The sequence below is a fragment of the Pangasianodon hypophthalmus genome, chromosome 14 (assembly GCF_027358585.1).
Source record: "Pangasianodon hypophthalmus isolate fPanHyp1 chromosome 14, fPanHyp1.pri, whole genome shotgun sequence".
Lineage (NCBI taxonomy): Eukaryota > Metazoa > Chordata > Actinopteri > Siluriformes > Pangasiidae > Pangasianodon > Pangasianodon hypophthalmus.
Window position 1 is genome coordinate 11486645 of NC_069723.1, and position 27110 is coordinate 11513754.

Below are 27110 nucleotides of genomic sequence, written 5' to 3' on the forward strand. Positions count from 1 at the left end.
CAAGGCAGGGATAGTCCGACTTGCCTAGATGTTACATCAATCCATTGTACAGCATCATATACATACTTCACACAGCTGGATTGTAATATTTTAATGCCATTTAATCGAGTCTGTTTCTGCTTTCTTGTTCCTAAAGTAAATACACTGAATGGTTTACTTGGCTACATCATCATACACTCAGTTTTATTGTATTTCTTTAAAAAAAAAAAAATAGTTAATTCATGGTTAGAATTCAGGATTAAAAACTTTTTTGCAAACTGAAACAAGACATACAGGGATTTCAGACAGCAAATTAGTAAGGAAACGTACAAGCAAGGCATGTCTGGTTGACAATCAACATAGCTTATAAGGTTTCTCAACCGGCACCTTAAAAATAGGGGAAAATATTCCCCCATCCCCTCAAGACAAATAAAAAAAAATACTTCAAACATAAAATAAAAAGTTACTGAGAACAAATCCATGAAGAAACAGTTTTCATATGAGATCGAATACTGTATCATTACAGATGAAGCTAGCCCATATATTGATAAACTACATGATCAAAGTCTAACACATTCAGTGATTAAATGCAAAAGACAGATTAAAAATACTTTCCGGCTACCGTCCCCCAATTTGCTAGACCTTATACACGACAAGCTTCTATTTACATGAACACTACAGGAAGAGCCGACAAGCGTCAAAGATTACTGTAAATTCCGAAAGGACACAAAGATACAACATAAACAAAACAAATGAATCTGTATTTTTACTTACATGGTACATATGCAAAGGTATATAAAATGCTTAATAAAAAGATGTTACAGAAAATGGTGAGGACTTGTGTGCGTTATGCATGGCATTGATCAGACATGTATATTCCTCCATTTAAAAATGCGGCTCAAAATGAACCTAAAATCACTCATTTCAGATAGAAAAACAAATGAAAAGTCTTTTCATTCACAACCACAGGATGGAGATGGGGTTATACAATGCAGTACTGCAGTTATTTTACTTAGACCTCCACAGCCACAGCACCAGGAGAAACTAAACTGATTTGATTAACAAATGCTTTGACCACGTTCATTCATGCACCGGAAAAAGTGAAGGCAAAAATCTGAATAAACTGGTTCTGTCCAGGTCCAAGATTGCACAACATTTTGAAAAAAATTTCTCTCATGTGACAGAGTTCTGTTTTGTTTGGTGTAAGTGTTGGTATCTGGACGGTCGTTGGTTTCACAGCATCAGCCAGCTCTGCTCGAGTCTGAAGCGCATGTTTTTCAAGTGAGCATCGTATAACTGATGTCAACACCCGTGACAAATTCTGCTCAAAGGATGGTAATTCGAACCCTACTAAACTGAACTCAGGTCTCGCAACCCATTCAGCTACTTCTCAATCTTAAGAGGACGGCACAAGAAACTGGCAAGGATCTGTTCTTTCATAAGTGGTTTTAATTCACAGGTGATGGATCACCAGAACTTCTTGAACTGTGTTGTGAATATTACACATTTTATTATGAATTCATAATAAAAAGCCAATAAAGCATCTTCGTGGTAGCTTCATGATTTACATTACATTTCTCTCCTCAGGCAAGTGTTGATATAGTCCCAGTTAAACGAGCCATTAAATCAGGTGGTTGTGATGAGAAAGAATCCCTCATCAAAGCTGTTGGAAACAAGTAAAATACGAACAAAGGTTAGTTGGCAAAAAGGCATACTTCTTGAAAGCACTTGAAGCAAAAAAACATCCTGCTTAAAACAAAAGACATCCTGTTTCTCTGAAAACGTTTTGTACAGTGAACTTTTAATACATCTAAAATGAACTGCTGCAGTACACTGCAGTTTTTCCCTTCATACACATCAAAAAATCAGGCAAATGGTGTAGGAATTACAGCACTTTTTAATATATGGTCCCCTCCTTTTTAAGGGACCAAAAGTAATCTGGTGGCTCAGCTCTTCCATGATCAGGTATGTTATTCCCTCATTATTTCTCTTAAAAGTAAAGAGAAAAAGGTTGATTTCAAGTATGGAGTTGATTTAAATATTGGCATTCGCAATTAGAACGTGATGCTCTTAACTCTCAACATGACTTCTACAGAGCTGTCACTGTCAGTCAAGCAAGCCATCATTAGGCTGAAAAAATCAAAATAAATCCCTCAGAGATATAGCAAAAATAGTAGGGGTGGCCAAATCAACTATTTAGTCAGTGTATTTAACTATCAGAGCTGTTTTGGTGGCGTAAGCGGGACCTACACAATATTAGATAGGTGGTTTTAACGTTAGAGCTGATCGGTGTGTACTGTATATATAGACAAACAAATAAATAAATAAATAAAGGAGGCAAGCATACACTAAATTAAAGCACTATTCATTACATAATTTCCCAATATACTATATATATATATATATATATATATATATATATACTATATATATATATATATATATATATATATATATATATATATATATATATATATATACACACACACTATATATACTATATATATATATATATGTATGTATGTGTGTGTGTGTGTGTGTGTGTGTGTGTGTTTTATACACACACACACACACACAAAACTACATAAAATATCTAAAATATCTTAAACGTGTGTGTGTGTGTATATGTGTATATATATATTACTGCCAATTATAAAGAGTTCTGTAAATCATAAAGATGTACAGTATGTCAAAAAGTGTTAATGTGTTTAAGGACACAGGTGAGAGAACTGGAATGTAATAAATAGTGCCCTCTAGTGTGTACCTGCTGTATCACACAGTGCTTGTGTTCCTCCAAGCACAGGGTCTCTGTCTGTCAGGAGCTGACTCTGTTTCCAACGATCAGGCTCCAGCTCTTCTAATCCACCTGCAACCTGCATGTCCATCTGATCCAAAACACACAATTCAAATACAATTTACTTTATAGACACCACACTCCTGCTTATACTGCTATGTAACCTTTACACTAGCAGTTATCTCCTTACCAACGAGGAATGTGAGAGCAGAAACTCCTCCTCTATGGGGCAGTTCTTCCGTCTCTTCTCCCAGTTGGATGTTAGAGATGGAATGTCTTCCTCTTCATCCAGACCTCTGTTTAGGATCAGAAAAGAGCAAAGACAAGTTCTCTAATGAACTCAGCTGATCTGATTCCCCAAAATATAAACAAATACATTTATATTCTGCAGTTTAGATATACAAGTCTATTCCTGCCTCACACCCAGTGTTTATATTTCAACACTGTCTTGAGGGTCTTCCTTGATACTGAACACAAGAAACAGACCTATATGTTTCAGTATCAACATTTAGGCTACGTAAGCTAGAAGTGGTCAAATAAAGCATGAATACATTTATCCTGGTGGATTAGCAAATTCATCTGAATTTTACTTTTCATGTAGGTGAATGTGAAAGTGCAGCCATACTTTATTATTCTATTACAATACCTTTTCTTAGAAGCTGTAGTTGGTACTTCAGCAGTCTGGGTCTCTGACTGGGGCACCTTGGGCAGGAACGTCAGCTGGAAATCTTCATCCATGGAGATGTAGGGTGCCAGCATATCCAGATCCATGTCATCCAGATCCTGAAAGAGAGCAGCATCAGGATTTCTGCTTCTTGTACTATTTCCATATGAAAATAAGATCCTGATCATTTCTGTGATGTTAGTGAACCATCTACCTCCATTGGCTTTTTCTGAGTCTCCTCTGGCTTGTTGGCAAAGAACTTCTCCACCTCACCAGTGTCCATGGAAACTTCATCACCTGAGCTCTGAGAGCCACAACAAAAATGACGATTAAATCATATTTCACAATATGGAGAGAAAACTCAAGAAGTAATGGCTTGTGACTCACCAGATCAGGGGAGTTGGGGCCGGTACTATCGAATATGGGAGAGAGGAGCTGGCGGAGTTTGGGGGTACACAGCTCCTTTGGACATTTGGGCACTGTGTTGGGGCTGGATGGTGGGCCGAAGTACAACTCGCTATGCTCTACAGAATAGGAATAAAACATACAGTGGCAATGAGAATGTGAAAGTTTTGTCCAGCTTGGCTTAGTATCAAACAAGGAGCCAGAAAAGCTTCACATCAGTATGAAATGACTAGTGCATCCATTCACTAAATGGCTTTGAATAGAGTTCTATAACATGGGAAGTGTGTTCATGCTTCACCTGTCAGCGGTACAATGGTATCTTCTTCAGCTGGTGCCAGCTGCAGCAGATCCTCTGGACTGTCCTTCAAACTGTGGAAAAGCTCACTGCTGCTGCTGCTGCTGCTGCTGCTGCTACTCATCTCATCCTCTGAGTCCTCCATCTCAATTACACTCAGTTTGTCCTGCGTCAACTCACTGCGCGTCTGCTCAATGGAGAACACAGTGTCTGCCTCCTCCACCGCACTATAAAATAAACAGGGACAGCACTTAGACACCACACACAAGTTGGCATTTAAGGTTCTTGCAATGGGTAAAAGAAGTGCCATGGACATGATCTAAGCACCTGAGGATGAAGTTGAGGCACACCACAGCTTCAGGCTGCGAGGTCTTGCTGTTGTAGAGCACCGTGGCCTGGGTCTCAGTCCAAACAAATCCACCGTTCTTAGCCAGGAAGCGGTAACGGCTAGTGCACACCTGACCTTTGGAGAGCACTGTGGCAGGGCAATACTGGTGTTACCAGAATGTCTAGAATTCATCATTTGTGCTGTACAAATCTGTCATTCTATCATTAATTTTTAATCTCTAAATATTGCTGCAGGTACTTACAGACATGCAAGCTCCTTGTCAGATGATCAAAGTCAAGTGCATGGAAAAAATCATAGGCAGATCGGCCAATCAGCTCACCGGGATGGTATCCAACAAGCTCAGTCACCCTGTGAACACATTTCCAGAGTGAAACACTGATTTGGACACAGGTCTCACTGCCCTAGGCATAGTAAAACGGATGACAAATATATTCCGTCTCTGCTCAGCGTTGCCCCCTTGTGGTTAGAATGGAAAAAGAGCCCAAAGCACATGATATTGTATTTCTTTCGACCCTGAATAAACAAATGGTACATTCATTTCAGAAGCTACCACCTCAACCACCACAGCTCACATATGGATTCTACCACAATCTACTGAGATTTTAAGATTTAAATATCACCATGTGGTCCCATAAACTGTTTTTAATAGCAAAAGGAACAAATAACTAACACCAGTTCATGTTTACTAAATGATTAGCAAATGCATTTTATTACTTTAAAAGGAAAAGATCAAATGTACATGATACTGAAGTGTACAGACACTGTACTCCTACGTTAGAGGAAAACAGCGTCAACAGGGACGCATCCATCACCACACATCTTACCTTTCTTGTTACTAATTTCTTTGCCTGAAATACCATTAAACTATACTTCAAACAGGCAGGATGTTACTGAAGAAAAATTTCAGAAGTTTGACCTTGCTGTAACCTTGACCCTGTTTGGATCAATTCCAAAATCTAATCAGTTCATCTGCTGGTAACAAATGCTGGACAGCCTAATGAAGATAACACATTTACATTTTGTCATGGTTGGCACAGAGTACCAAAAACATTTGGTATTATATTTTCATCATACCCGAGGTTTTTTTGCAGCCTCTCCCATTACATAGCATTAAAAAATAGCAGCTGACTAAACTAAATAAAACTATCTACACTCTCAGTTTCATGCTAGTAGTGGTTAACGCTTCCTACCCAGGTGCAGAAGGTTTTACCACAGTGTGTGTAGTAAAATATTAGCACTAGATTTAGTAAACTTCAGCTGTTTATGTTTTACAAGAGGCAGTATGTTCCATTAGAAAAACAAGGTTCCTGCACGTAGACTCAGCACAGTTATTCTTAGTGCCAAGCATGTGTAGAGTGCATACACGGACAGACACGCGGACAGACGCACACGCGCACACACACATAAACTCTCCTGACCTGCCAGATGAATATGAGGAGGGGTGTGTACTTTTGAGAATGGCTTGCACTCTTTAAGCAAGGTATGAGTGGTGCTGCGTCCTTACCGGCCGTCACACTGGTTGAAGTGCAGGTCCATGTTGTGGCGTGTGAGGAAGGTGCTGCTGTCCAGAGGGAACTCCACGCAGCTCGGGTGGGGAATGGGCTCACACAGCAGGGTCATGTAGCTCCCTGCAGGGGAGGAGCCTTCCCCTTCCTGGTTTAATGTCTTCATGTGGCCTGTGCAGTGAACCACCTGCATATGGGAACAGAAAAATAAAATCACTGCCTGTATAATTCCAGCCAGACTTCTGTACTGTCTTCTGTTCAGACATGAGACTTCCTGATGAGTCTCTAGGAACTGTACTAGTTTCAGGTCTAGTTTCAGTCAATTGCTACATCGTTTCTTGGATATTGATTGTGGACTGCATGTACACTAAAACTCCTCCCTGATTAACTTCATGGTGAATTCCTGACAAGTGAATGTCAGTACAATTAAATGTTCGTTTAAATTAAATCAGTGCAGTGCATGTGTTTAAATCAGTTTCTCCCTTAATGAGCTGGATCAGCTATGCTAGGAGCAGGGAAAACCAGAAAATGTACAGTGACTGAGGACTACAGATTAGAACCCTGAATGAAACTAAATAAAACAATCTACCTATCATATAAAAGATACAAGCGAAGTCATGTAGTACATTACTGTTTAGATTATGTCAGTAGGAAATTAATAGGCTATCTATTCTCCTTTAAATCCAGATAACAGTGTTGCAACTGAGACATCAAGTGCTCTGGAACAAACATGTTATATCACGCCATTCAGGTATTATTGCAGTAGCAGGGTAGGACTACCTTCCAGGTGGCAGACTTGATGTTCACTGTTTTGCCGCGGCTCGTTAGTGTGCTTTTCAGTCTCAGGAAGAAGTTGCACTCTGTAAAACTCTCAGACTTCTTCTTAAAGAGTCCTATATTTTAAAAAAATTACACTACAATTAGCCTATTTAAGTTAACATTGCTGGATTGAGGCAAGCAACAATCTCAAAACTCAAAGATTATTTTACCAGGTTTGGTGGTAAGAAGGTCTCTCAGCTCCTCTTGATCACATGGATGGACATAATCGTACACACTCTGGCCAAGCAGCTCCAGCTAGACAGCATTACACAAGTAATAATCAGAAACGCAAGACATCCCAGTTTTTTGTGAAGTAACCAATATAATATCAAGTTTCAATCACCATGCAAATCCTTCACACTGCTACAGACACAATGAGCCTATTTAGAGTTCATATTATCTCAAATAGATCTAGAGTCAATGTAAACAACACTATAAAGTTTCATATCATATCCACCCCGCTTTTAAAGGAACACTCACTCAGCATTTTCAACATAATCTGTATTTACTGTATCTGTAACAGGTGCGATTACCATGGACAGTAATTTTAACATATTTCCCTGTACTGAGGGGAGAAAACAAGCAAGAACACTACAGATGCAGTAGACAGAGTTTAGGTTAAAATGTTGGTATATTTATTTAAGCGAGATATTCACAGTGACATATACTTTGAAAGTTGTTTCAGTACATTAAAAAAATCCAGCCAAGTATTTTAAACCCTTCTAAAGCTTTGTACAGTATGATCCATTAAAGGAACAAGGCACAATCCTTATACTGTCTGTGTGACTCCTCAGTGTATTTATATGTAGAAGAATAAACAGATCCAAGTTTAATGGCAGTACTATATACTGCATCACACACAGAATTCATTCTCCAGAGAACTGAACTTCCACTTTAAGGGCTGCACTGACCTGCGTGATACCTATGAACTTGCTGACATTGTCAGAGAGGAAGACCATGTCCCCGTCGTCGCTCAACACCAGGATAAAGCCAGCAAGCGCCTGCTGGTAGAACGCATCAGTGGGATCCTCCTCTTCCTCCGCTGCTGCCGGTGCCTTGGTCCATGCTGCAGAAAGTCAACAATAGCAAAAACAATGTATTAGTAACAAGACCAAAAGCCCAATTTAGAACACAGTTTTCAAGGGATTGAGGACTAATTCTATAAAGCACTGAACAAGACAAAATTTCTTGCCCCAGTATGATATTGTGCAGGAGTGATCATCAACTCAACTTACAAGAGTGGACGAGGTGGCGCATACGCAGGTAGCTGAGGGTCACCCTCATGATCCCAGCTTTGTCTAGGTGGGAGGTGATGCGGCGTGACAGGGGCAACGAGTGGGCAAGTTCATAGAACACCTCCGTCTCCTGACTCCGCCTACAGCGAGCTGCATCACGCAGACGCACCTTCCTCTGCTCTGAGCTCGGCCTGAGGAGAGAGTAAGTGGGTCTTAAAACTCTGAGACATTGAAAGGGTGTGTCAAATTACAAACACAACCCTGATTTAAATGCACTGTCTGCTTCTGGGTTTATGAACAAATTCAGTGCATTACAGTTCAGGTTCATGATATTTACGTGAAAAAAATTTAGGTTCAACGCACAAAAAAATGCACAATTCGCATACATCTGAGACAAACACTTTCGTTTCTAGAGCAAATTAAAATAGAAGCAAACATATGAGTAATAAGTGAAATACTACCCAAAAATACCACCCAATCAGGACTAATCCAACTAACTAACTAACAATTTTTTTCCCTCACATTTGTTTCTGCACAAACTTGCCCCAGTAATAATGCTAGCGTTCTGCTGCTGTCAGGTTTTGTTCTGCCAGCGGTAGCATGGCCAGATCAACTTTCACTGAGGAAAAACTACCCCCATTTAACTCTGTCTAACACTCTCTACCCCCTTCCCCCACAGAAACGCTCGGTGTCTGTTAGGCATCAGAGCCCATCCTCCAGGCCTCCTTCTGTGGAACCTAACCCCAGCACCCCACCATGAGACACCAGCAGAATCCTAAATATGCCCTAAAGTAGAGTTGTGCTCTGGACTGATTTTAAATCGCACTCCCACCACACCCAAAGGAATTCTGACCAATATGGCCTCTTACGCAATTATTATTTTTGTTTGTTAAAGCCTGCAGCATTTTCTATCAGACGTTGGTGATTATATTTCCCAAAACATTAGACACTAAAACCATCATGACAGTGACCATAAAAGTAGTTACTGAGAATGACTGAATAAATGTGGTAAATGTGTTGCTCAGTGCCACACATTCAGCCGATACATTCCCATATTCATAAACATGGCTGTTGTTTGTCCAAAGAGCTTCATAGCTGACCTCCCGTTCTGACTCATATGAAAGTAAAATCCACCCTCTCCTGCCACTTTTTTGATGGGTCCTGGAGAATCTCATTCCTGACACACAGCTCTACGCTAACTCTCCACATATTCATGACACTTACAAGAGATGCATTAGTCTTCCCAAGAAATTCCCACATTGTGCCAAGTAGCTAGTCTAAAAGACATATCCTTTTTCATGAGAGAAAGCCCTGAGAATTTAACATCTGGTTGTGTAACTCAGCGTCCTGCAGGTGTACGTAATGTGTTTTAAACACCACTGAAAATTACGGTTAAAACCAAAAGAGGGAATCCACGGAAATAATATTCTGTATTTGTATCTCTCTGTATTCTCTATGAAAAAAGTTGGAGCAAGCTCAAGGAGCATTTGTTCTCTTATCAACTATAAAAACAAACAAAAAGGCATTTATGAGGTGTTTTTGAATAGCTTTTTTGTGTTGAAACCTTAGCAAATGCTGTGGGAGGGTTCTCCCAACAGACCTGACAAGATAAGCAGAAAAATAGTATGAGAAAATTTTGACACATAACAGAAGTGTGGAAAATTAGCAGCCATTTTTCTACTATGTTTTAAACCAATAAACTGTCTTAAGCGTAGCCTGGGAACATAAGAACATTTCTGTAGGCCGCATTCCAGGAACATTCCACAACAAACCAGAGACCTGGATTCATAAAATCCTGGATTAGCAACTCTGCGATAACTTGTTGGTGTTTACTTTGTAAAAACTGTGTTCTTGTATTATTTGGATATCGGTTTTAGGGCATTTCAAAATCTTATTTTTCTATACAACATCAGCTTCCCCTTAATCAGATCATTCATGAAAGAAACTAAAAACAGAATCAGCAACAATATCAAACAAATAAATTATGCCTGTGTTCTACTCCTCTTTGTTTTTTCTCAAACAGGATGTGAAGAAACAGCATGTCTGGACTTTCGAGTTTAATAACAAACAGTGGGAATTTAAACCCAAGATGCAAGTTTAACACTCCTTAAAGGACATAGTCTCCAAAGCAAACACACTCCTGCCTGCCACGATACACACGATGTTTTTCCACCTGGGGAAAGAACAATCAGATTAAAACCCTATACTGAATAAACATCATATGAATGAAGCAAAGCAGCACAACGTAATGAAGAAAAGATGTGGCTGCAGGCAGGAACATGATTGACTTGATCAGTTCAGCATGGCCAACTTTCTAAACCCCTGTGGAGTTCGTGACATTCAAATATTTTTCTCTTATAGAACAAAACCATGTGGAATGTTTAGAACATGCTGTACAGATCCTGACCAGCGCATGAGCTCTCAGCTCTCATTTCATGTGTAGGGGACATTCAGTGCTTATGTGTATGCAGGATGTAAGCCAATATGAAATTAGTGCTGCATTATACTCCATTCTGAGGCTTCTGATTGTAATAATGTGTGTCACATATCTGTAACATATTAAACAGTTTCTTAAATACCATTTTAATATTTTATTATTTCATAATAATAAGTACTGAGAGTGCTTCAGCAGGGGTGTCTTTAGTCATGAACCTCTGAAAGCAATAAACAGTTTTGTGATATATCATAACAATGGTGCAGAAGCTAAAAGACTTGGCTGATTGTGATATTCTCTATATCCTGAAGTGGTTCAGTATTGTCAGAAACTTGTTCTTGGAGATACACAATGCTATAGGTCATGCCGGTCAAGCCACCTCGCCCCAGGCCCACACAAGACCAAGCAAAACCAAACTGCCATCGGGGGAGGGTGCAGGAGAAAAACTATTTAATAAACTTCTTAGTCTACTAGTGTACATGTGAGTTAGAGCCACAACGACAACTTTCAAAGTTCCAGTCTTACTGACAACCTTAAATATGGGATATTTCTGTATATAAACACTGATCAAAATAACTCTATATAATTAAACATTTATAAAAAAAATAAAAAAATAAAAAAAAGCAGTCCATGAAGTTATTGCACAAAAATTACAAAACTGAGGTCCATTTACTCTTTATTTATTTTATTACACTAATAGTTGGATGGCCTGCATTTCTGAATTTTGGCAGCAGGCGTGAGTAAAACTGATGATCACGTTTTGAAAATTTGGGGGAAAAAAAAATCTAAACATTCACATTTTCACTAATTCCATGGTTCTTAAATTGGGATTCAGGAAGCTGCAATGGGGCCATGAACAGTGATTTACTTTTTACAATGGTAGTTGCTATAATTATTATTATTAAATTATCCTAGTTATAAGCCTAAGTGAATGAACTTAAAAACACATAAATAATGCCAGTTTGAATCTAGTAATTTTAATAATAAATTTTAATTTTAATAAAGAAAAGTGTTGGTAATACAATACAAAATGTTTTGAATCTACATTTTAAAACAGAGTAAATTATATGAGTCCTGTGGGAGGAAAGTTCAGGGGAAAAGACTCTCATAGCTCCAATTTAAATATATATATATATATATATATATATACACACACACACTATTATGCAACTTGTATTTGAATAGTTGGATTATGCTCATTGAATATTTGCGTAGAGATCACATGTGGGTTCCAAGCTGGAGAAGGTTGAAGACCTGTACTCTAATTTATAAGGTCAGTTGTTTTGAATGACTGCATGTGAGTGTGTGTGTGTGTGTGTGTGTGTGTGTGTGTGTGCGTGTGCGCATGTGAGGGTGTGTACACAAGCAGAGCTATGACGAGCTTCCGCTATATTTTAGGAACACACAGTTCTCAGCGAGTCCCAAACCCTGGCACGCAACTCCCCTCTGTGCTCTCTGAGATATTATATAGCCCAAACAGTTTTAATCCCATCACCTGCCATGTGTCAAGACACACACACACACAGCAGTACTTTTTGGATCTGATTTGCTCAAAAATACTGAACATTCTTCATGTGTGCAGAGTTCAGGACAATTCACTTTTGGAGGCGTGATCATAAAGTGTTCATAAACAAAGCTGAGCAGGAGAGGCGGCGCGTGCGCGCGCGTGTGTGTGAAAGAGACACAGTGTACTCTGCAGTTCAGATACTCGATTATAGGGCACACATCTAACCCACTACTGTAAACACAGCTAACGTGTGTGTTTACATTTACCTCCGCTGCCCTTTGTTAAATAACACCTTTCGAATTAAAATTTTAATTATTATTTTATCTTTAAAAAAAAAAAACATCAGACACACGAAAGCAAAAGAACTAGATCTACTGTGAAGCTGTATTAAGGTGTATTTTGCAAAAAATTTTAACTTGGAAAAACTGTTTCAATAAACAAACCCACACACGCCTTTGAACGCTGCCTTGCATCTATACCTAATAACATGGCTGGCTGTTCCTCAACCTCGCTCGGTGTTGTGGCTTTGTTTTCCACTTTATCCTACAGAACCGTTTACTCTGATACACTGCTGTTCTTTCCATTAACATTAATATTGTCCAACTTTCACATTTTCATACTAAAACCTCAATTTATGCTAAATAAATCCAACTCTGTAGTGTAGACTTTGTCTCCTGACCCGAGGACGCTAGTAGACCTCATATATAACTCACATTACACTCCCTGCCTGTGTGTTAGCCTGTTAGCTGCAGTTAGCCTGTTAGCTCCAGTTAGCCAGCTGTGCTTTAGTTTCAGGCGCATTTTTGTCTCAATCCTTACAAATGCACACATTTAATATAAGAATGGAGCTCAAGAAACAGTTAAAACACTGACCTTTTAGCCACAGTAGTCGTCATAGTGCGAGCTGCAAGGCACAAACTTCAATGTAAATAATATTCCTTTAGCAGATCTCCCAGCGAGCAGCAGCTCAGCTCTCTCTCACTCACACTCACTCACTCACTCACTCACCCACTCTCTCTCTCTCTCTCACACACACACACACACACACACAGAGCTCTCTCTCTCTCTCTCTCTCTCTCTCTCCCTCTCTCTCTCTCTCTCTCTCTCTCTCTCTCTCTCTCTCTCTCTCTCTCTCTCTCTCTCTCTAGTTGCAGCCAGATCCCTGAGTTGTTTATCTCAGTCTGTACAGGAGGGGGATTTCACTTCAGTAAAAGCCATTTGTGTGTGTGTTTATGAATACTGCACCACACTGCTGTACTATGAATACTACAACGTGGACAGAAACAAAGGACTTCAGCTGTTACTAAAACACGATGTTTGGACACTATTGCAAAAGCATGTATGTTGTAATCTATAGATAGATAAATAAATAGATATAGAGATATGAAGTATGACATGAACATGTAATAACAGCTAACACAGTGCAAAGAGACATCAGTAATTAAGTGCAAAAATCCAAGGACAGCACCAGAATAACAATAGCAGAATAGATGCAAAACTACAGCAAGGTGCAGAATAGCAGCAGCAGACATTCACAAGAACCAAGTGGTTTTGTTATATGAATGAAAAGCCTGAAAAAAAAGGCCAACATAAAATATCTTCTGCCAGAATTTCTCTACTAGAAGTATCCACAGTTATTTCCATTTCATAAATAGATTTAGTAAGGTACAACTATGAAAAACCTATTAAAGCCACTAACTCTTAAAAATTTAACGTTAATAAAAATTGTTCAACACTGAATCTAAAAAAATATGCATTTAACCATTCAAAAATGTGTTAAGCCATCTCAGGCAACAATCTTGAACTTTTTTGTTTTTGTATTTGCAAGGATTGCTTGCTGACAAAGGCTGCATTTTACTCTTAAACGATTAACATGGTTGAAAGTAAAAAAGGTTTTTGAGCATAGAATTAGCACATATACAATCTGTGATCAACTAGCACCCTTGCTAATGGCATGGGGACATTAATGGTATTCTAGTGATTTATTTTAAAAATTGTCTTATGAATCATTTACTTTATCATTTATCATTTATTCTATCATTTGGGTAATATGGTTGCCCAAATAAGGCAAAGTGACTGTTGGGATTTTTGATGTGGCCCGGTTATGGTCCCACGAGATTCACACTGTCGCAGTTGACTCCGATCCAAGCTTGGGGAGAGTTGCAAAGTGACACACACAGACACGAGATTCAGTTAGCAAAGCCCTCAAATTTATTGAGGAAACACAGAAGTATATATACCATCCAGAGAATGATAGACTTCACTAGACTCCACTAGATCACTAGATAGGCTAAGTGATTAGAACGAGACTCAATGTACCAAAAACAAGAAGTTTGGCAAGTACATGATAACAGAAAAGGAACAACAAGGGAACAAGAGCAGTGGTTGGATCTTTCACGCACATGCAGCACACATTGAACAATAAGGTCAGCATGTTCCAGATGCCTTAAAGTTGGAGAAAACAGAGTGTGCCCAATAAATATTTCTTAATATTTATCAGTGACCTCATCAGTCAATATCACAATATTGCTGAAACTAAAGGAAAATGATTGAGAAAACCCGATTTTCTTCTTTCCATGATCCTCAGGAAATTCATATGATGCAACATCCTGTTGAACATGGGACTTACGGAATATTTCAAACATTTCATAGTTTGAATGAGTTCAGGTAACAGGGTTGAGTGAATAGTGTGGGACATTAAAATGTGCATTTTTCATAACATACTATGGATGTTTCAAGCATAAAGTGTTCTAATATTAATGCAAAAATAATATATTTTTTGAAGGATATTATATTTCATGGTAAGGTTTGGTTATAGTGGACTAGGGCAGGCTGATGTCTAAGTGCTGTAGACAGGTATTATTGATGCTTTGAGTTATTTATTTGAAATACACAAATGGGTTGTTGTAAAGGACCTCATGAATAATTTGATGTTGGTGGTACTGATACCATCTAGCAAACCTCACATGGTTCATTAGCCAAATCTATTCAGACCATTTGCTTTCCATGGACTCTGTTTGACCATTATGGCTAAGCATCTAAAGCTATTGTGCAGTTAACTGTTGTGTTATACCAGTTTAATATCAAAATTTTTTCACCGTAATGTACACAACACAAATATTTTCCTTAAAATCCTTAAAATGTTCGTCTGCGCTCAAGTTTATGGCAGTGATTCTCAGAGTGGTGTCTGTGAAACATAGTCAGGGTGTTCATGCTTTTTTTAATTTTTTTTTTAAATACAGCAGTGAAAATCACACCATATTATCAAAGTTATTATATTAATCACTGAGTTCTTGTAGTTTTTAGCCTGTTTGACTGCTCAGTTGAATTGACTGGGCTTAATCCAAACCTCAAAACCTCAAAACCATGTAGGCCTGTAAATAACATAGACTTTAACCTCATGTGTTGGGGGAACTTTCTGGAATAAAACACTCTATGGCTCCAGTGAATACACAAAACTTTACATTTTAGGGATTTTATCTAGGTCCTCAGGTCAGGAGACAAAGTCTAGACTACAGAATTGGATTTATTTAGCATAAATTGAGGTTTCTGTAGGATAAAGTGGAAAACAAAGCCACAGCACTGAGCGAGGTTGAGGGACAGCCAGCCATGTTATTAGGTATAGATGCAAGGCAGCGTTCAAAGGCGTGTGTGGGTTTGTTGGTTTGTTTACTGAAACAGATGTCCAAGTAAAAAAAATTCGCAAAATACATATTTATACATCTTCACAGTAGATCAATTCTCTTGCCTTCGTGTGTCTGATGTTTTTTAAAGATAAAATATCATTTAAATGTTCGAAATGTAAAGGTGTTAGTTAACAAAGGGCAGCTGAGGCAAATGTAAACACACGTTAGATGTACACACTGAAATAACTAGTAACATTCACACAGGTTGATTATGTTTATAAAATGTTTCACAGCTAAGGGGGTCTCTGAAATTTATTATGCACATAATAAAGACTGTAAAGTTTAAGATATGAGGGAACTTTTGATTGTTTGTTTTTGTTATTATTTTGTTAAGATATAATTTTGAAACAAGATTTTAAAATCAGACAAGAGCCGCTACTAATGCTTAGCACAAAAAGAACACTCTCAACGAAAACCTGAAAATAAATAAATAATTAAAAAAAACAATAATTAAAAAAAAAATCCAGACAGGCTTGGGCAACACCGGAAAACTACAATTCCCAGCGCGCCTGGTGATGAAGTACATCCGGGTAACACAAGCTTCTCCGCGCCTTTTCGCTTTATGGAATATTTGACCCAAACCGACAGCGATAATCCTATCAGTATCATGTTGTTTTGTATTAACTGCATTTACAGAACATTCGTAGCAAGTTTAACTTCCTTCTGCAGATAAACTAACACTTAAACATGCTGCTGCCGTCTGATGTAGCGAGACTTGTGCTTGGTAAGTTCACACGTTTCTACACTGTAAACGTTAACGACTAGCAAACAGAGGAGCTGGTGCTAAATGATCACGATAGGGAGAGAAATAAAAAGCCTAGCTCACTTCAGTCCACTTCAGTTTATTTTCAGCTGTTGTTGATTTGTGTAGGATACCTGCAGCAGGAAGGACTGAGTGCTACAAGTCGAGCATTTATCGTGGAGAGTCCTAACCTGAGGGAGTATGCTGAACACAGCTCTGAGGATGGAGTTATTCCTGCCTGCGTGTTTGTAAGGCATCTTCTTATCTCTTAACTGTCATGTACTGATGCTTTTTAACCCACGATTGATTTGGTCATTGTAGATGTTCATAGTAATAATCCTACATTTTGCTTCAGCACTGATATACAGTATGATTAGCACATATAGAATTAACTAACTGATGAGTGTCTAACATGAATGATCTTAATGATCTTTTTTTTTGTTTGTTTTTTTTACAGTCACTTTTTGGAAAAAACCTGACCACCATACTAAACGAATACGTTGCTGCGAAAGCGAAAGGTAGCAGGTCATACATAAGATATTAGGTCTCCTGGATTTGATCACTTGTTGTGTCCTTAACTGAGATGCATTTCTTTTACAGAAACATGTCATGAGAATCAAATACCAGCTGTAATGACCTCATTATGGAAAAAGCTGGACTTCACCCTCAACCAAATCAAGTGAGTCACTGGCTTTTGTGTTTATTATTAATGTGCATATTTGGAGAAGTTCTTCAGCAGAACAGTCTTCCTTATTCAATTTGTGCTTTATGTTCACAGATCTATGCAAAACTCTCCCGCTGTTCAACAAATCCAGCGGCGTAAGTTGAACCTTTGCCTACGCGTGTAATCTAAAATGAACTGATTACAGTAAGACATGAAAAACAGAGTACACTAGAGCGGGGGTTTTCAAACTTTTTATAGCCAGGGACCCCTTTAATTGTAAAATAAATTCCATGGACCCCCTCAGTATGAATGTATTTCATGAACATTATTTAACATTTGTAATTATTTTTGGAGCCATAGACCTTTCTAGTCCTGAACGCATTAGGTTCGAGTTGACTTTGGTGCTTGAAACCCGAAATATAATAACGTTGATAATGTGGGTTATGATTTACGCCACTGTAACAAAATCAAAAAAGTTACGGGCCCCTGGCTATACTTCATGGACCCCACTTTGAGACCTATTTTTACTTATATCAAACACAAATATACATTGACGCTTTAAATGAAAAAGTTCACCCTGAAGCACATTAAATGTATTTATATTGAAATATTTGTGATGTGCTTAGCAGTTCTGCTGATCTGTTGGTTAGTGTTGCATTTTTTGTTATATATGTAAGTAGTTAGCGTTTCCTGCTGCTCACACATTACAGATAGACACTGGTCTCAAACATGAGGGATAACAGATCAGGTTTTTCTGTTGGCCCCTAAAAACCAAAGAGCAAGACCTTCTTTTTTTTTTTTCGCCCAGCAATGTTCAATATCATATTAATGAAAAATCCAACAAAGTGGAGACAGCAAACTTTGGACTAAAGTTGGACTCTGCTCTGGTAGTTAGCAGTCTCTGAGATGACAAGCACAATAGTGTTGACAATGGTGCAGTATTCGCATGAAAGTTAAACCATCGGAACCTTATCTATTTAAGCAGATAGTACACATGAGGAGGTGAGAGAGCGGGACAGACTAAAGGACTAAAGCGCTGCTGCATTGCTCTCTTTAAGTTGAGGCTAAATCCCACTGACTCGACTATCATTAGGTAGTTGAGTAGCATTGTGGGTAATACAGGAACTAGTCCAACATGTCAACTCGGAATTTCATTGTAAAATAAATCTTAGACACTACTGAAAACCACGTTAATTATAAAGATGACTATACATGTCGTTCGGGGTGGATTTTCCTTTAACTGAAGGTGGAGTTTCACTCAGAAATGTGAGGCAGTAAATAGCAATGTGCATAGGAAACATGCTGTTTCGCAAAGAGGTAACTTTACACTGCTGTTTTTACGGCAGTATTTACATTTTAACTCAGTGGTTCTTGTGTTGTGAACAGTCCGCACCCAGAACAGCATTCTGAATATGCGGCGTCAGAGGGCCTTGTCCTCGACTCAGACTCCTGCCACCGTCTGCCTATCAGTGTCCACTCCAGGGAACTGTGTCCCCAGGCCTGTCCCAGCTCCTCAGGGCATCCTGGGACACTCCACCCCCGTGTGCTACACCTCCCAGCAGACGAGACCCTCCACCATCAGCCTCTCTCAGTCAGGTGAGACCTGAATATCAGACCAATTAATAAATAATAAACAAGATAGAAAAATAAAAGTTTTTGTGCACAGTTATGTTCCAGATGGTTTTGTAATTTTGGTGTGTATATTGTATTCTTTCTGTACAGAAGAGACACCTTTGCAAATAATGGTACCTGACCATAGATTTACCCCAGGGCCATTATCTCCAGCTCGCAGGAAGTGGTAAGATAGAAGCTGTGGATGTCATTTACTCTAATTTATCCATTAAAAAAAACTGAAGGTATTGATCACTATTGATCATCTCAGTCAGCTAGGTGTTGAAATGAAACATCTGTCTTGACATGAAGGAATCTTCTGTGTTATTTCAGCGACTCTCCAAGGCGAAGAGGAGGTCAGTTTGGGAGTAGCAGAGGCGTTACAGTGACCAGCATTCTCACTGTGGAATCACAAAGCCAGGAGGCCGTGACGGAAAATTTATCTGTAAGCCCAGACAAAACTATTTCCTCCCCTCCCATATTATTGCTTTAAAGGTTTACTTTGTAATATTAGGAAGTAATGCAGACAAAACACTAAAAATCACAGTGTGAGGCTTTGTTTTATTTTTAGTGGTATATATTTTTTTCCCTTTGCAGCAAATGGTGATTGAGAATGCCCGAGAAAAGATCCTGAATGACAGATCTTTACAAGAAAAACTTGCGGAAAATATCAACAAAATCCTGGCCAGGTAATGAAATTCACGGACATGCAACATTGGCTTGGTTATATTTTATATGTTCTGGTTATGGCTATTTTAATGTCACGTCACTGCTGTTAATGTACGTGAGTAATGATTTTTTGTAATGTATATTGACAGTGATAACAGCCCACAGACATCGAAGGCAGCGTGCAGCACAGTGGAGCACGAACAGTCCATAGATGAAATACTGGGCCTACAGGTGAAAGACTAAATAATAATTATAATTATTTTCACTGACATTTACAGCATTTAGCAGACGCCATTATCCAGAGTGACGTACAGAAGTGCTTCATAGTCTCCAACAAAAACACCATGCTAGCAATAGGTCAGGGTCTAAGAATACTGTTAGGACAAGGGATTTGAAATTAGTGCTCTTTTACGTACTTGGTGAAGAGGTAGGTCTTCAGTCTCCATGTGAAGACACCCAGGGGAAATTTGTTCCATCACAGGAGAGAAGAGTTGAGAAGCATGTTTTCATTGTATCTTGAGGGATGGTGAGATGAGCTGTGCTAGAGGCTTCGAAGGGAATATAGTGCAGAGTGGGGTTTGATAAGAGAGCAAATTTGCTCACATGTTTGTTTCTTTTTTTATTAATATCATGTGAATGTAACTGCTTTTGTCTTCAAGCAGCGAGAAATAAACCTCTTCTTTGTTGATGGAAAAACACTGTAGAAGCAGAATTTGTGGCTAATTTTTTCTGGGTTATATTTAGGGAGAAATTCATATGACTGATGATGCCATCCAGGACATCCTAGAACAGACAGAGTCAGATCCTGCCTTTCAGGCTCTCTTTGACCTCTTTGATTATGGTAAGATTTAAGCAGACACACGCGCGCGCACACACACTGTCCACTTTATTAGGTACACCTGCCGATTCATGCAGTTATCTAATCACCCAATCATGTAAAAAATCATGCAGATACAGGTCAAGAGCTTCAGATAATGTTCACATTAAACATCACAATGAAGAAAAAGTGTGATCTCTCTGAGTTTAACCGTGGTCTGGTTGTTGGTACCAGAGGGGCTGGTTTGAGTATTTCAGAAATTGCTGATCTCCTGGGAATTTCACACACAAGAGTCTGTAGAGTTTACACAGAGTAGTGCAAAAAACAAAAAACATTGAGTGAGCGACAGTTCTGTGGGTGGAAACGCCTTGTTGTTTAGGATTTACAGCCATTTTTTTACATAGCGTCTCCATGTTCACAGGCTCAAAAGTAATTGGACAAACTAACAATCATAAATATTAGGGTTGTTTTTAATACTTGGATGCAGATCCTTTGCAGTCTGAAGTCTAGAACCCATGGACATCACCAAATACTGAGTTTCCTCCCTTGAGATGCTTATCTGGATGGTTAGAAAAAAAAATTGTCTCGTTTGAGTACTTATGCACATGTAGCAGTTGACGTTTAATAAACAATGTATTGTGCATCCATATCTTGTACACACTGCTCACTAATGTATCAACAATTTAATTGCTTGCAGGAAAAAATAAAACGGCTGAAGGTACTGAGAATGCTGATAGAAGTAACAGTGCTCAGGAGAGTGATGAGACTGGTCATATGGACAGTGCTACAGACACAGGTAAACATTATGTAAGCCTGAGAAATATAACTGACCAACTTAAATTCAGTCCAACTAACGAAGTAAAAAAGTAGGCCAAAAAGGCTCCCGGTTACAGCATTTACAAAATGTTTTAAGGGTTTTTTTCTATACTTTCTGTGGAATACTGTGGAGTATTTTATGTGGCACTCATAGCACTGAACCTCTTTGTGTTATAGAGACCACAAAATCAATTAGCACTAGACAAAAGATAATACCATTTTTAAAAAAAAAAATTTTATTTTATTTTTTTTTAAATCTCATAAGGGACTGGACAGGATGATTCCACATCAGGTGGAGAAACCACCACGAGAATACTAAGAAGTAGGAATGTAAAAGACGCAAAAAGTAAAAGGAAGACAGCCATTCCTCTCAGCACAGGCAGGCCGGTTCCAGCACCCTCTCAGTCTTGTGCAGTTAGTAAACAAACAACAACTCCAACAGGAACTGTACAAAACAAAAAAGGCACCAGCAGAGGCAGACTCTCAGTTAGCAAGAAGCAGGCCAGAGGCACAAGCTCTACCTTGAAAGGGAATCTGAATAACAAAGCACAGTCTAAATCATCTGATTCAAATGTATCAAGCTCATCTCTATCTGAAGAGGTAGCAAGCATGGAGGTGGATGATCAAACGTCTGAAATGTCTTTGGACTGCAGTACTGAAGGGACACCACACCAAGGGCTTCAAGAGATCTCTCAGACTTCAACAAGCAGTAAAAAAATTCCAGTTTCCACTAAGCAAGCAGAAACCACTCCCAAAGCAGGAGTAGACATATCAGGGAATAAATTAGGAGCAGAGAAGGTGGGAAGGACACAACTAGTTGCAAGAGCTCCTGAAGCTTCAGGCCAAAGTGAGCTTTCGATCTACAGAGCAAATGATACCTCCATGTCTAAGCAAGCATCAAGTCAGCAGCCAGCAACAAATAAGGTTCCTTTACTCAACACAGTAATGCAGGAGGAGGAGTCAATCTCCAATACGACCAAGACCAGCAGTCCACGACCCATTTCCTTTGAGCCATCAGCTTCGGTTGTATCTGGGTCTACAGCCACTTCCTCCACAGTTATCAATCCTTCCCAGTCTCAAACCACAGAGTCTGACCCTAATAAAATAGTAGCTCTTAAGATCATCATCAGTGATGAGCAGGAGCAGCAGCAGGGCAGTGATTCTACTCTAAACCAAGCTGTCTCCAGCATCAGCGGTGACCGCATCCCCACAATCTTCCTGTCCCCCCCAGCCAAATCTCTGACTAAGGTAGTGCCCTCTACCCCTGGCTCCTCCATCACCCCAGAGGAGACAGCACAGGCAGTGAGCAGCTTGCAGGGGGCTGAGTCTGCTGGAGACCCAGTTATAAGCGTGCAGAACAATTTGCAACCTGCACAGGCACGGCCCATGGCACCAGAGACTGGTTTCATCCAGCTGTTACCTGCTAACCCAACATTCGGCGGACCTAGCAGCTATTTTGTTGTGACGGATCCAAGTTCAGGAGTTGACCAGCATTCCAGTATGATGCTGCTTCCAGGTGGTGCACGAGAAGGAGCAGTATGTTCTACACCACACGTTGTGGCTACACCACCTCGAACTCAGGCTGTGGTTTCCATTGCACCAAATGTAGCTCGACCCTTCTCACCTGGTAAGTCAAAGAACTATAGACACATGCGTTTGCTAGCGATAAACTAAAGTGCTATGATTCTAGACTGCGTAATTTGGTTGAGTTCATTTTGATGGAATTTATAACGTGTAGCTGTCTTTAATCAGTTGTTTGATTCACATTCAGCATTGCCAGGATTTTGGTGACTTGATCAGTGTTGTTCTTATTTTTGTTTTATTGTTATATGAAATCATTCTTATACTTCTAGCATCAGCCATCATCATTTCCTCACCGATTCAGCCCATGATACAGAATATGGCAGTCCCAGTGTCTGTCTTGGGACAGAACAGTACAGGAAAACTCACTGTGGTACCCAGTCAGGTATGTTATGCTGATAGACATCAATTTTTGGTGGAAATTTAACTTCTGAGTTTACTGTTTGGAAAATGATTGTTTAATTAAAATAAAATTGAATTTTCTTTACAGATGTTGGCTTTGCCTGGTCCGAAATTGGTGAACCAATCAGCAAAGGTTGTGTCAAAACCTAAATTAGTGCCTAAGGACAATGTGGATTTGGGTAAGGTTTCAATAAGGAAGAAGCTTAACATAAGACTGACAGTAATTTTTTTATGTACATGTATCTCCTCCATTATTATTTGTAATCTAATGGAGGTATTTATATTTTCCAGGCAAAACTGGAACACCTGTTAGTGTGTCCAACCAAGTCTCAAACAGCTCTCAGAGCTCAGAGCAGTTAAACAGCACTACTGGAGCAAGCCCTAGTCACAGAAGAATACTTTGCTTTGATGAAAACACTAGCCAGGCAAGTACAAATGCAGCTGCTTCTTCCCCTGTTGTGAAGGAGTCCATAAGGACAGAGCAAACCCAGCCTTGCATTTTAGGCAACACTAATGCCAAGAGAAGGGTTGAAACCATAAGATTATCAGAACCAAGTCAGAGTACAGGAACAAAGGAATCTGAAAAGGTTTCTACACCTCAGCAGCAAAAAGAGGCTACAAAAAGCACACGAACAGAAACAGGGGCTGATCGGACTGTCAATTCCAGCACATCCTTAAACAATGCTGTTCAGCAAAATCCATCTGTTGCATTGGAGGCCAAAAAGAGAATACAGCCCACATCAAATATGGAAAGTGATTCAGCAGCATTATCAAATTATTTAAAGTCTTCCTGTCAGAGCCTTGGGCCCAAGTCTACCAGCATCACAAAAGACACTTCACAAGAGGAAAAACTTGAACAAAGACTTGTGAAAACACCCGAGGGGCCCTCTGAGAGCAAAGCCACACAGGACTCGCCCAACGTCACTGCAAACAAGGAGAATGAAGTAAAAGGCAGTCGGCAAGAGCTGCGTCAAGCAGCTGCCCCAATATTGTCTACTGTAAGATCTCCTACACCTGTGTCTCAGGGGGGTTCGGGGAAACCAACATGTAAAACAAGCCCACTTACCAAGCAGGCAGTGGAGATGCTACAGGACATCCAGAGCCAGAGTCCCATCTCCACACCACCCAGGAGGAGAGGCTCCTTAGACCTACCACTTCCAAAAACACCTGTGCCAGGTCGTCTCCAGGATGACTTGCTAGATGGTTTGAGAACACCCTCAAGGCAAAGGCATGGGCGTGAAGGAGAGGGCACACCCAAACATCTGGCTCCTCCTGCTACACCTGACCTTCCTACCTGCAGCCCAGCCAGTGAGGCAGGGAGTGAGAACAGCATCAACATGGCCGCCCATACACTCATGATCCTGTCACGCGCAGCCAGGACAGGAGGGCCTTTAAAAGACAGCTTGCGCCAGGAGGAGGCTGGTGCGGCTAAATCGAGTGCTTCCAAAGGAAAGAAGCGCAAGCACACTGAACCGAGCCCTACAGCAAAGAAAGAACTGCACCTCACAAGTTCATCAGGCAGTAAGAAGAAAGCTAAGGTAAGTGGAGTTAATTGTTCACTGCAAAAGTATGTGACCCATGGGTCCAGTGATGAAAAGATGCTTACTGTCCTTCTGTAAGAGTGTATGATATTAGAATAATCTGTTATGTAGGAACATTGTTCGGAAATGTCTCTGCCATTTCCTTTTATCTTGTAGAAGCAGAAGAAACTTCTTGATTCCTTCCCACTTGACCTGGATGTCGACAAGTTCCTGTCATCGCTGCATTATGATGAATGACGAAATGGGCAAAATACCAGAATAAATGCTGATGAGGCAACGAGAGAGAGAACGTCAAGAGAGAACACAAGAAATACTCCTATTTCTCCTGCTTCATATTATAGTTATGTATAGTTGTTGTATATGTGTAATACTAATTGTTCCAGAGAAAGTTATTATAAAAAAAAAAAATAGTTATTGTATAGCCTCACACACTCACACACTGCTGTTCATCATTTTGAAGTCCTCATTAATATAGTACATTTAAGATGTATTATTTATATTCAATACTACATTTTACTGTCAATTCTGCAACATTGTACAGTAGTTCAAATGCATACTTTTGTTAAATGAAATTTTACAAACAGCACCTCTTTTCAACTTCTCTTGAAACTTCTATAGAGAATTCCTTAACTAAATAGAATTTCTAAATAAGGGAAATCTCATTTTTAAAAAATTATCTGGCAGCAGCTCTGTCCACAAAAGCATGCAGATACGTTCTGAGCTTCAGTTAATGTTCTTATCAAACATCAGAATGTGGAAAAGTGTGATCTCGTTGACTGTGACTGTAGCTATGGTGTTGCCAGACAGGCTGGTTTGAGTTTTTCCACAAACTGTTGCTCTACTGGCATTTTGACACAACAGTCTCTAGAGGTTACACAGAAAGATGTGAAAAACAAAAAACATCTGGTGAGCTTGTGAACATTCTGTGGGCAAAAAGCACCTTGTAGATGAGAGGGGTCAAAGATGAATGGCCAGACTGGGTCAAGAACTCTACAGTAACTCGATTAGCCACTCATTACAAATGTGGTGAGCAGAAAAGCATGGATGGCCTACACCAGCAGAACACCACATTGTACTCCATTCAGCCAAGAATAGAAATCAGAGGCAGATGGCTAGAGTGGGTACAGGCTCACAGAAACTGGGCAGTTGAAGTCTGGAAAAATGTAGCCTGGTCTGATGAATCTTGATTTCCCTTGTGACATGCAGATAGTATGGCCAAAATTTGACATCAACAGTTCAGGCTGCTGCTGCTGGTATAATAATGTGTGGAATGTCTTCTTGACACATTATAGCCAAAATTTACCCATCTTATAATGGCTACTTCCAGCATGATAATGTGCCATGTCACAAATCACAAGTTGTCTGAGACTGGTCCATGAACATAATGAATTCAGTGTACTTCATTGGCCTCCCCAGTCACCAGATCTGAATCCAACAGTGCACCTTTAGGATGTAGTAAAATGGGAGATTTGCAGCAATTATGTGTCAGGTCAACATGGACCAGAATCTCAAAGGAATGTTCCAACACCTTGTAGAATCCATGCCATGAAGAATTGAGGCTGTTCTGAGAGCAAAGAGGGATCCTAGTCACCAGCATTAGTATGGTGTTCCTGATAATGTGGCTGGTGAATATACTATTGTGTTAGAAGTATTTTAAGTATGATGATCGAGTAGTACAAGAAATTAATACAAATGTGGAATGATTTCTACAGTATCAGGAAGGTACTTTGTAGTAAAGGCATTGGCACAGTTTATTTTGAGCAGCTTTGGGGAAATGGCGTTTCTGCACAGTTGAAAATACCACATGCAAATAGCTTTTGACCTCCTTCTTCTTGAAATCTGTGGTGCACTTCACAATTCTGCAATTTAATACTGTCACATTTAGCAATCTGAAAGATACAAGCTTATATCTTGATTATATCTTGATGATTATTATTATTGGGTACAACCCAAGTATCAATGAACAAATCAGTGGTGGAACACGGGATCAAACACAGTTCACAATTTAAAAAAATAAATAAATCTAACAAGGATTGGTATGTAAGTCAGAGATATATTGAAATTCGAAACCAAAATAGTATTGTATTTCATCCCTTTGAAGTTCATGACACATTTTCTATTTGATGAACCAGGGGAGCGAGAGATAGGGGGGATTTTTTAATCTCTGAGATGCCTTTCTGCTCACCACGGTTGTAAAGAGTGCTTATTTAACTTACCATAGCCTTCCTATCATTTGTAACCAGTCTGGTCATTCTCCTCTGACCTTTCTCATCAACACGGTGTTTCTACCCACAGAACTCCCACTGGGTATTCACGAATGTTTTTCGTTTTCACACCATTATGTGTGAATGATAGTGAAAATCCCAGGACATCAGCAGTTTCTAAAATACTCAAACCTGCCTGTCTGACACCAACCATGCCACTGAGATCACATTTTTCTCCCCCTTTTTCATGTTTTATGTCAACATTAACTAAAGCTCTTGACTTGTATCTGCAAGATTTTATGCACTGTGCTACTGCCATGATTGGCTGACTGGATAATTGCATGAATGTGCAGGTATCCCTAATAAAGAGGGCTGTGAGTGTACATCCTGT

General features: G+C 39.5%; 2 protein-coding genes across 2 annotated transcripts; one reads left to right on the forward strand and one right to left on the reverse strand.

The window, feature by feature from the left end:
• Window positions 1–201: 201 nt before the first annotated feature.
• On the reverse strand, window positions 202–13023 carry hif1al (hypoxia inducible factor 1 subunit alpha, like). Its single transcript, XM_026924802.3, has 15 exons — window positions 12860–13023; window positions 8046–8236; window positions 7722–7876; window positions 6981–7065; window positions 6772–6884; window positions 5991–6178; window positions 4728–4834; window positions 4465–4612; window positions 4141–4364; window positions 3825–3961; window positions 3652–3741; window positions 3420–3556; window positions 2964–3069; window positions 2744–2864; window positions 202–1642 (listed from the first exon to the last, which is right to left on the reverse strand). The coding sequence occupies exons 1-15, from the start codon at window positions 12880–12882 to the stop codon at window positions 1563–1565; spliced, it is 1905 nt and encodes a 634-aa protein (XP_026780603.3). The 5' UTR covers window positions 12883–13023; the 3' UTR covers window positions 202–1562.
• A 3168-nt stretch (window positions 13024–16191) lies between these two features.
• On the forward strand, window positions 16192–27102 carry npat (nuclear protein, ataxia-telangiectasia locus). Its single transcript, XM_026924801.3, has 17 exons — window positions 16192–16396; window positions 16544–16662; window positions 16872–16932; window positions 17015–17093; window positions 17193–17233; window positions 18465–18674; window positions 18801–18876; window positions 19023–19134; window positions 19287–19378; window positions 19508–19589; window positions 20103–20199; window positions 20873–20971; window positions 21257–22618; window positions 22845–22957; window positions 23063–23153; window positions 23266–24512; window positions 24672–27102. The coding sequence occupies exons 1-17, from the start codon at window positions 16360–16362 to the stop codon at window positions 24750–24752; spliced, it is 3999 nt and encodes a 1332-aa protein (XP_026780602.3). The 5' UTR covers window positions 16192–16359; the 3' UTR covers window positions 24753–27102.
• The last annotated feature ends 8 nt before the right edge of the window (window positions 27103–27110 follow it).